The sequence below is a fragment of the Carex rostrata genome, chromosome 2 (genome assembly GCF_964058835.1).
Source record: "Carex rostrata chromosome 2, lpCarRost1.2, whole genome shotgun sequence".
NCBI classification, from domain to species: domain Eukaryota; kingdom Viridiplantae; phylum Streptophyta; class Magnoliopsida; order Poales; family Cyperaceae; genus Carex; species Carex rostrata.
The window spans coordinates 4934531-4945072 of record NC_135919.1 but is presented as its reverse complement, the minus strand read 5'-3'; the positions used below and the strand labels follow the sequence as shown (position 1 = coordinate 4945072).

The 10542-nt window shown below is 33.4% G+C and overlaps 1 protein-coding gene across 1 annotated transcript; it reads left to right on the top strand.

Annotated features, from left to right (window-relative positions):
- The first annotated feature begins 519 nt into the window (after positions 1-519).
- Positions 520-3057, top strand: LOC144570262 (uncharacterized). The gene is made up of 4 exons (XM_078320417.1): positions 520-648; positions 740-923; positions 1005-2000; positions 2246-3057. Exons 1-4 carry the CDS (start codon positions 623-625, stop codon positions 2882-2884), a joined length of 1845 nt encoding a protein of 614 aa, XP_078176543.1. The 5' UTR covers positions 520-622; the 3' UTR covers positions 2885-3057.
- Positions 3058-10542: the final 7485 nt, after the last annotated feature.

Here is a 10542-nt window from a genome sequence, read left to right as displayed (position 1 = left end):
TTGCTCCGACTTTGAGCCCATAGCGGGTACATATGGAATGGGGAAAAATCTGATAGAAGAAAAATGTTTTTGGGATTGAACCAGGGCAGCACCGAAGAGGTGGGCGGAGAAGGCGGTACGGAGAGATGATCTGAGGAGTAGAATAAGAGGAGAATCGAGGTTAAAGACAAGTAGTACAATAAATCGGAGAATCGCGGTTCGCGGGTTAGAGAACTAGCGGGAAGCTGAATAAGAGGGCTTTGAGCCCAAAATTGGGAAAGAAAATATCTACGCAGCTACGCTACCAAACATAGAAGGATCAGACCGTCGCACGGCCCAAATGTTCAGGCTAAGCCCAAGGATCCTTATTCTCTGAGTTAACTCAGAATAAATCAGAAATCGAGTCAATCCAGTCCACGGCTGTAATGAAACTGATCCTTTAATACTCGTGCGGATTTAAATCTGACGGTCTGGATCTGAACTTAAAATTTGAGTTAACTCAGATATAAGAATTCAACAAAGCAGATCATTCTTTACCGACCGAAATTAAAAATAGATTTTTTTTTTCTCCTTTCCCCATCCGCCGTCTCTCTTTCTTCATTCTTGTCCGCAAGCGCTTAATCGGGCTGACGGCAGCAACCAAATGGGCAGCGGAGAAGAAGGGAAATCGTATGATTCTAGATATCTATCAAGCATATATACCCTCTGTCTCTGTTCTTTGTGTATATGTACTTAATTAGGCGTGGTTGCTTTTGTGCAGATGTCACAGCCACACGCGCGCACGGATCGAGGTGTTTTCAGCCGTAATGACCTTCAGAGGCTTTGCTGTGCGTCCTGGTGACTGCCCCCCAAATTTATTTGGCGTCATTTTTCTCCACAGCTGCAACCACGATTTCATTATCTTTGATGCGGAGGCCCTAGACCCTCTACAAATTAATTCAGAGGTAAATTTAATTTAAATCAAATAGAAACACTTTAAAAGAAAAATATTCATGTAATTATGATGCTCTTGTTAATACTCACAGGGCCATCTCACTTTAACCAGCCTGAGGCATAGCATACCAGTAGAGGATGAAATAGTCATATTCACTTGGTTCATCCATCCCAATATTTGTACTATGCATGTAGATAAAGAACAATTGTGGGAAGCTAAATTGGATGACATGAACCAATTTATTTGCCGGACTATCCAGTGCCCATACGCCAACTATCTTGATGTTAGCTTTGCAGTCTACCGTGATGCTGTGGAGGCGCATTTGGATATTTATTTTGTTGACTTTGAGAATATTATAGGAGAAGATGATCTCATAAAGGTTCACGGGACAGTAAGTGCATCAAATAGTTCTCTCTCCGTCTCCGACCACCCTAACGCTAAGAGCTTTCTCTTTCATAAATTGAGTGAAGAGTGTGTCAGTCTCAAACCTGGCATGTTGGTCCCTCTCCCTCTGTCAAGAAGGATAACCGCAGTTCCACGTCAATCAACTCTGTTTGTTCATGTGAACATAGATGTAGGTAATGTTGTCATTGATGACACAGTAAAGTTCAACTTCAATCCTAGTTTAGACTCTGCTGAAGGGTTCATTATTCTTCCCAACCATGGGAAGGTGTTAGTGAAGGTCAGTTGGGTCGATTGTCAAACTCTAGATGGAGATGGAAACAACCACTTCTCAATAGAAGAGGATGTTGCGCCTCAGGAAGCCAATTTCATGGACGCTCTTGCTGGAGAAATGGATCCTAGGCCTCAAGAATGCTTCAGGGATTGTACTCCTCAACAGACTGACGTGCATACCAGGTCTTTCTCTCATTCCCTCTCTCCTCCCCAACAGACTGACGTGGACCAGCAGCCGTTGCCTGTGTCGATGTACAACTTCAGGTCCCTCATGGAAGTGTTTTCTGTGAAATTCCTTGAATTCAATCGACTTGACTTGCACGAGATGTATGGTTGCATATTGTTAAGTGTATGTCCCACGTATGTCATCTTCAGCAGGAAAAAGGGGGGTCCCCTAAATATTACTCCTAAGGTTAATTTTGTTCAATTTATTTAATTTGATTCTCTCTTTTCTTTCCACTTAAATATATGGTCACTCCTCTATTCTGTTTGATAAGATTAAGTGGTTTAAATTGTAAATCGTAATATAAATTAAATCCATTATGATAAATGGTGTTGGTCTCTTAATCTTGTACTGAATTGACCTGCCAATGCTAATGGGTATAGCTAACTAGTGAAATTGACATTAAAATGCAATTACTTGTTTCATTGCTGCAGGGTTTTGTTAAGCTCAGAGGCCCTAATACAGCCATAGAGCCATTTGATCCTGTACTTGTTTTTCCCAACCTATTCAGATATGAAACTTGGCGCGATCAGTTCATAGATCCGTCTGATAAGCTGTCGTGGGACAATGAGGCAATGTGGGATGATACCAGAGGTGGGAGGTATGATACGTTCTATTCCAAAAGAGTAGAGAGCCAATTTGGCCTGATAGAGGTGAATTATGCTGTTTATTTATATAGTGTGGAGGCTCGTGTAGATGTTACACTCACAGATTGCCAATTTTCCTCAGTAGTAGTTTATGGTTGTATAACTGCCCAAAATTCAATGTTTGTTAAGGAGGAAGCTAGAAGCTACCTATTCAATAGTGATAAAACTGAAGGTATCCGTATAGATGTTAGTCCTGACAAGGGTAAGGTTGCGAAACTTCCTCTCTCAAGATCTATAACTGTACATCCGATTGATTCAGTTGTCACCATCATTGTGAACATCTGGCAAAGCGGTATCGTGGGCACACAAGATCAGCCGATTGCTAAAAATGTGATTTTCTCATTTAAAAGCTTGAGTGGCCTGCGGATGGTGAAGACTTTCTATGGGGATGCATGTCAAGTTAATGTAGATGTCACGATGTATTGAGACGTCTGACCCTGTCAACATACAAAAAAGTCTCCTTTATCCCAACTGAAAGAACAGTATTAGTTTGTCATGTGTTAAGTTGACCCTAGTTATATTTTCTTTTTCTTTTTGTAATATTGGATGATGTTCAGATGTTTATCAATACATTACTATGGTGGTATTTTATTAGTTTGTTTTTAGTTGTGGCGTTGCTTGCAAAATGATCAACCTATTTTCTGAAGCAACAGAAACTTATCAAAACCAAACAGTATCTTTTTTATTTGAATAATACTGCTAATTTGTAACTATATTTCACAGCATGAGAGAGCAGCTGCTATTATTAGAAAATTGCAATCTTTTTTATTTGAATAATACTGCTAATTAATTTGCTCATGAGGAAACACGTACCCAGTGCACGCACAGACTCGATCTGTATAAATATGATGTATACCGATTAAATTTTCTAATTTTCTAATATTTACCTGATGATTGTTGAAAATTCCAACATCTATGTTCAATTCAACATTTAATTTAGTCCAAAGCAACAACCTTTGTATTTTGCCTTTTTGTGTACGGACGAGTCTAACTGACTCAAGCTCAAATTGAAGAGTTTCCCATAATATACAAGTCATTTTTATATCCTAATCATTAAATCCTTTCCTAACGGAGTTCAAGGATCAAGGTTCAATCATTTTGCAACTCAATCCCACTGACATGGAAACCTATTCATTTCATGAGGATTTAACAAATATACTTTCAAATATTAAACAAGTTTTATTTCTATTTCAATCACTACATAAATTATAGCTACTCACTCAAGTTGTTTAACAATTCCAAATCTTTAAATCAGATTAAGAAAAGAACGAGATAAAAGATGAATACCAATATGGATTCTCTTGTTGCAATTAATTGCAACAAGAGAAATGGACCCTCAGTTACGTTTTTATTTCTCTTTCTTGTTCTTTTGCTCTCTACGGGAGAGAGAGAAGGAATACTCTTAATTAAAGTGTAATTAAGAAGGTGGGTGTTTCACCCAGCATAGGCCTCGTGGCCTTGTGCCATTTGGTCACTCTTTTTTTTTTTTTTTTTTTTAATTTAAAGTTTGCATCTTCATAATTTGACCTTAAACTTGTCAAGTTTTATAAATCAGTACAAAATCTTAAAAATAACATTATAAATATTATTAACTATTAATTTTCCATTATTTATTATGCATAATACATATCTATTCCAATATTGAACTAAGCAAGAAAGCAAGTGATTAATTGCAACAAGAGAATCCATATTGGTATTCATCTTTTATCTCGTTCTTTTCTTAATCTGATTTAAAGATTTGGAATTGTTAAACAACTTGAGTGAGTAGCTATAATTTATGTAGTGATTGAAATAGAAATAAAACTTGTTTAATATTTGAAAGTATATTTGTTAAATCCTCATGAAATGAATAGGTTTCCATGTCAGTGGGATTGAGTTGCAAAATGATTGAACCTTGATCCTTGAACTCCGTTAGGAAAGGATTTAATGATTAGGATATAAAAATGACTTGTATATTATGGGAAACTCTTCAATTTGAGCTTGAGTCAGTTAGACTCGTCCGTACACAAAAAGGCAAAATACAAAGGTTGTTGATTTGGACTAAATTAAATGCTGAATTGAACATAGATGTTGGAATTTTGAACCCTGATTATGTAAGGTTGTAAACTCTTTGACTGGTGGACAATTTATTGAAACCAAAAATTAGATTTAATTATAGAAGGATTTAAATAATGAAGAATTTATTAGTATAATGCTGTTAACACTAAAAGTAAATAACTGATGCACATATATTGATTACTAGTAATAATAATGATGTAAGTTATAATAAAGAAAATGTTATTATGCTATAGGCATTGTTACTGTGGAGTGAAACTTGACGGAACTGTCTGAAACAATCGATGTGTAATGATTGATCGCTCTAATTGCCCTACGATATCAGGTGCGAGGTTATTGGATTAGTCTGAGATTCATAACTAGGAATTAAATCGTAACTCGCTATGCATTTTGAATATTTGATTGCACAGCCCAATACAATTGAAACTAAATTACAGGTAAGTCTGTTGACTGTCATGTTGATATTGTTTATCGATTGATTGTTCTTAGTGAAAATGATTGATTGAAACCACAGTGACTGAATTGATTGAATATTGAATACTGTAATCCTTGAACCTCCATATAGTGGAGAAAAATGATTAATATATCGTAAAGTCTAGCTAGCTACTAGACTTTACTCCAGGACCCTTATGCGCATATGGAGAATGGCCCCAACTGAATCCAGTACCGGTTGGATAGGGGATACTGAATAAATGTAAATTGTGACTGTGAGATTAATGAACTGTGGTAACTGTCTTATCACTGATTTTCTTTCCGATAATGACAGTATTGTGATATTGATTTCATATTGTTTCCGTTAATCAGGTGTCAGGATAGTTAGAACGGTATAAACTCTGACACGACAGATACATGTTATAGTATCTATCAGTGTTACCAGACTAGAAATTGTAAAGTTAAGAAACCAAACGTTACCAGACTTAGTGGTTATACAGATTAGGTCCCAAACGTTACCTGACTTTATGGTTTAAAAGATTTTGACCCAAACCATTTATTCTGATAAGATTCCTAGAGTTCTGATTTATTTATATAATTTTTGTTGTTCAATTAGATACTGTTATTGAGCATTTGCACTCGTCATTATAGAACTGAACTGATAATTTCTCGTGCGGTGATTTCATTATGAATATAGATTTCCTTCGAATCCAATAATCTGAGTGGCAATCAGCACTGAGAAATAATTTATTATTTCTCACTCGTTTCCCCATTGTGGGTTACATGTTTATTATACGAAGATAAAGAGCGCTTTCGGGTTATAATTGACAGCAGGGCCATCTAAAGATATGAGATTTGGGTTTATTATATCTGACAGGGTGCAGAGAGTATATCTCTAGCATCATCCACTATAAAATGTCAGATAATTATTGTAAATAAATTGGGATGTGGCAAAAATAATGGATGCTATTGGCAATGCATAAAAAGATCCATGTCTTATGTTATGTTAATTGAATGGTAAATAGACGTGGCTGCATCGTCGCACCTCCGTATCGGGGGTGTGACAGCGGGAAAATCTTGCGGGAGGTGCCGGACTTCGTAATTTCAATACCTTCATAATTCTGTTTGCGTATTTGTAGTATGAATTAAATTTACAACTATATTTTTTTAACAATAAATTTAAAATTGAGAATAATGAAAATATTGAGATTGAGAGAATGAAAGATGAAAATATTGAGATTGAGATGTGAAATTTATGAGGGATGGGGGTGTATTTAAAGAGTTTTGTTTGGGGGGGGGGGGGGGGGGGAATTAAATTTAAATTTTGAAAGAAAAATAAATAAATAAATAAATGTCAAATCCGACGGGTATGGGCAACCCGCGGCGGGTGGGGGGAAACCGAATTTTTCAAAAAAAATTGAATTTTTTTAAGCGGGCACAGGTTCACGGGTACGAGTTCGGTGGGTACACGAACCGGACAGGGTTATCACGGGTTTAATGGCAAAAAACTGAGTCCAACCCTTTTCAACCCTTACCCGGTTTACCCGTGAACCCGTGTCAAACCCGGGCACGGTCCGGACCGGACGGGTACAAATCACGGGCGGACGGACCGGGTTTGACCCGCCCGGGTTTAATCAAATACACTAGTTGCAGGGTCGTAGCAATTGCAGTACAATCAGATGAAAATTATTGGTTGTAAGTGGTTAATGTATGGCCCATTATTTTATGAAAATTAGGTATTGAGATAATTCAATTCAGTGTTGTAAATAACGGTATGCCTTCATCAGACAGACATGGTATTGTCAAGTGATTAATTGATAATAATTGAGAATAATCGGTCGATTAGTCGGAAAAATCCGTAACAATTTAATCATTGCCAATGACTAATTAGATAATTAATCGGCCTAAACGACCGTTTTTTACAACACTGATTCAAGTGACATATTTATATACTCAGGATTACCCCATTGATACCGACTCGTACCAATTAGGACTATGATTGGATTGAGAATATGTTATTTTTTATAACAAGTTATTCGAAACAAACTATTTGGTGTTTGATTATGTTAGAATTGTTAGAATAAAGAATCAAATTTGTCTGTCTTATTAGAATAAATTATTCTCACAAAAAGTTAAAACAAGCTATTCTAACAAGATAAACGTCAATTTAACTATTTTAACTATTCTAAGATTGCAAACAGGTATGTTAGATATTTGTGTTCTGAATAAATCCAGACAGGTTCGGCCATTTGTTTATCAATTGATTTTACTTCTGAGCATGCAGTAGCGTTAACAATTGATGAGGTTAGAATAGAATTATTTTATAAGAGGAGAATTTAAATGTCTTCATTGTGTTATTTCTATTATGGCTTTATTTTTAAAAACTTCAATAGTTTAAAATCTAAAATTTAAAAGTCAAAATAAAATCATTGAATGTTATTTATGTTATTTTCTCTATGTGATCATAAAAAAAAGATATCACATTTCAATTTTATTTTTATGTGAATCAATAAGTTGAAAAATCAACGTCTCTAAACTATACACATTAGTATATTTTTTACAAGCTCTTGATGACAATCAAAATATAGTTGAAATGTCATAATTTTTTACACATGCATAGATAAAACGATGCAGATTATATCGAACAGTTTTATTTTGACCATTAATTTTTAAATTTTGAGTTATTTAAGATTTAAAACTTGAAAATACGATAGAGCCACAAAAAATGAAGCTATTTGAACCCTTCTGATTTAAAAAAAAAAAAACATGATATCCATACTAAAATATGGTTGAGGATGAAATTTTATAATTTTTGAAATTTTTTTACTATTTTTTAAGATGGGTAAAAAATCACTGTTTTTTAACGGTCCAAAAACAGTGATTTTGTACATCTCTTAAAAAATAGTAAAAAAATTTCAAAAATTATAAAATTTCATCTCCAGGTATATTTTAGTATAAATATCATATTGAGAGGTTCGGATCAACAGTTTGGACTTTGAAAATTAAGATATAAAATATGAGGTATGATGAGGTATTGGATCCCTCCTCTATTAATATATAAAATTTACAAAATTTAATTGGCACAACTGCAAAAGTACAAATTTTGAATTTAGAGGGGACTTAGAACCCTTTCTCAAGCACTATATTTCCCGATCTTTTTTTAATATCCACAAAAAAGATAAAAATTTACAAAATATCCATGAGTTCTTGAAAATTTAAACAATACCAAACCGCCAGGACTTATGGGTGATTTTTTTTTTTGGACCGCCAAGAGTTCTGATGGTCAGTTCAATTTTTTTATTTTTTTTTGGAAAAATTGAGGAGTAATTAAAGAGTAATTGAGGAGTAAAATTATTCATTAATTATTTTTTTACTGATTAATATCAAATGGATAATATAAAATTCTGACTAAATGACATAACAAAACAGAAACACTTTATTAGTTTAATTAAAAAATGAGTATCCTTCTTTCAAACGGGTGTATATGAATGCTCCAATAATTATACACGATTTTACTATATGATCCGTGTGTATAAAAGATACACAAAAAATTTCACATCACCAATCTGTGTATTTCTATTATAATGCATCTTTATCTATTTTATGTAAGTCATTTATCTCATTTCTAAAACACCTGTAGGTTGTACATGTATTTAGCTGAGATTTCTCTCATAAATGACGAGGATAGGAATAAGGCAGGAGAAACGATATCTTCACCGAGAAGTGCGGAAATGAGAAACTTTAAACAAGCGTATCTCGAAGCTCGAGTGTCCGATTTCAGCATATGATCACTTTTCGAATAGTTTGCGAGAAGAAGATATCGATTTGACACGATAGTGGTAATTGGAATTTCATAATTGCAAGAAAAAGGAAATGGAAGAACCTCAAAACTTGATTTGAAGTTTCTAATTAAGTTTTTTTCGATCTAATTTTTTATTTTCTTGTTCTTTACCATACTTTTTCTTAGGCATTGCTTGTGTAAACATATGAAGTTTTAGATCTAGGGTTCTTTGTTGCATTTTTCATTATTTTAGTTAGAATACTATCATTTGAAATTTAGTTTAGCGTTTTGATATTCCAATCTCAGGTATGCTATAATAAAAACATATCATTTTGATAATTTAGTTTAGTGTTTTTATTTTGAAATTTAGTTTAGCGTTTTCATTTGAAATTTAGTTTAGCGTTTTTATAGAATCCGGCTAGTATAACATCGGTGTCATATGACACTAACTTTAAAATCAATTAAATAGACTTTAAACAACTAATCCAAACCGTTCAAACCGATTTATTCTATGAGTGATGCGTTTACATACATTTTTTTTATATTTTCGAGTTATTTTTGTATCAAATCAACCGGTAAAAATGTTGGATAATGAATGTATTAAAATTAACTTAAAAACTCACACATTTGACTGCTTGACTTGATACTAAATAAATTCGAAACATTATAAATTTTGATATAAACGCACAACTAATGAAGTAGATCGGTTTGAACAGTTTGGAATCACCGTTTGAAGTCGATTTGATAGGTTTTGGAGTTAGTGTTATATAGGCCAAAATAACACTAATGTTATACTATCCATACTCGTTTTTATATATTCAAATCTAGTGGATGCTATAAAAAAATATCATTTTGAGAGTTTTTATAATTAATTAGTTTAGTGTTTTTATTTTGAGAATTCTCAAAAAAAAAAAAAACTAAATTGGACTGCCGGACTCTTGGCGGTTCAATTGTCAGGAATTCTCGCGATTTTGGTATTTTTAAAATTTTCAAAAAATCATAGATATTTTGTAATTTATTATTTTTTGTGGTTGTAAAAAAAAATCGGATCTTTCACCGTGCTTCTCAGGGTTTGGGTTAATTATTATTATCATCATCATCATCATCATCATTTTTTTTCTAAACAAGGTCGGTAATCGGTATAGCTTATATTTACAAAGTAATATTTTTATTGATAAAAGAAAATAATATTTATTTTTAGAAGTAAAATATAGTGGGGGTGCATTGTTTTATTTTGTCTCACTAAATAATTTTTTTGTCATTTAATTGCACATACGATGGATCTATGGCTCTATGCTAATAGGTATTAGTGTATTACGTGTTGTGTAGTTGTGTCTGTACTTTTATTTATGTTTTTCTCTGTTTGTAGAAGCGACAATGAGCATGGACAATTATTGCTGGAAGCAAAAAGATCCAGGAAAATGCACCGTATCTAGCTATAAGGTAAGATACTAATTAATTTATAATGATTTTATTTTCAGAGACGGCAGATGGGGAAATGAGAAATAAACTTATATTTTTAATTTCGGTCGATAAAAATCCTACTTTTTATATCCTCAATTAATTAAAAAATTACACAAATGTCTTCGTTTTTTCAAATATTTGAAAAATATCCAACTGCCACGTAGCAGTCAGACTATATAAGACAACCGTCACACAGTGTGATGGTTGGCTATGAATTTTGAATTTTTCTTTTTTGATAATATTGTTATAGTTTGTGCTATAATTAATTTGTTGTAATATTTAATGAGGTGTTTTTTTTTTTTTATAGTTTGTTTTGTTTGACTAATTAAGGAGACATTCAAACAAGAAAAAA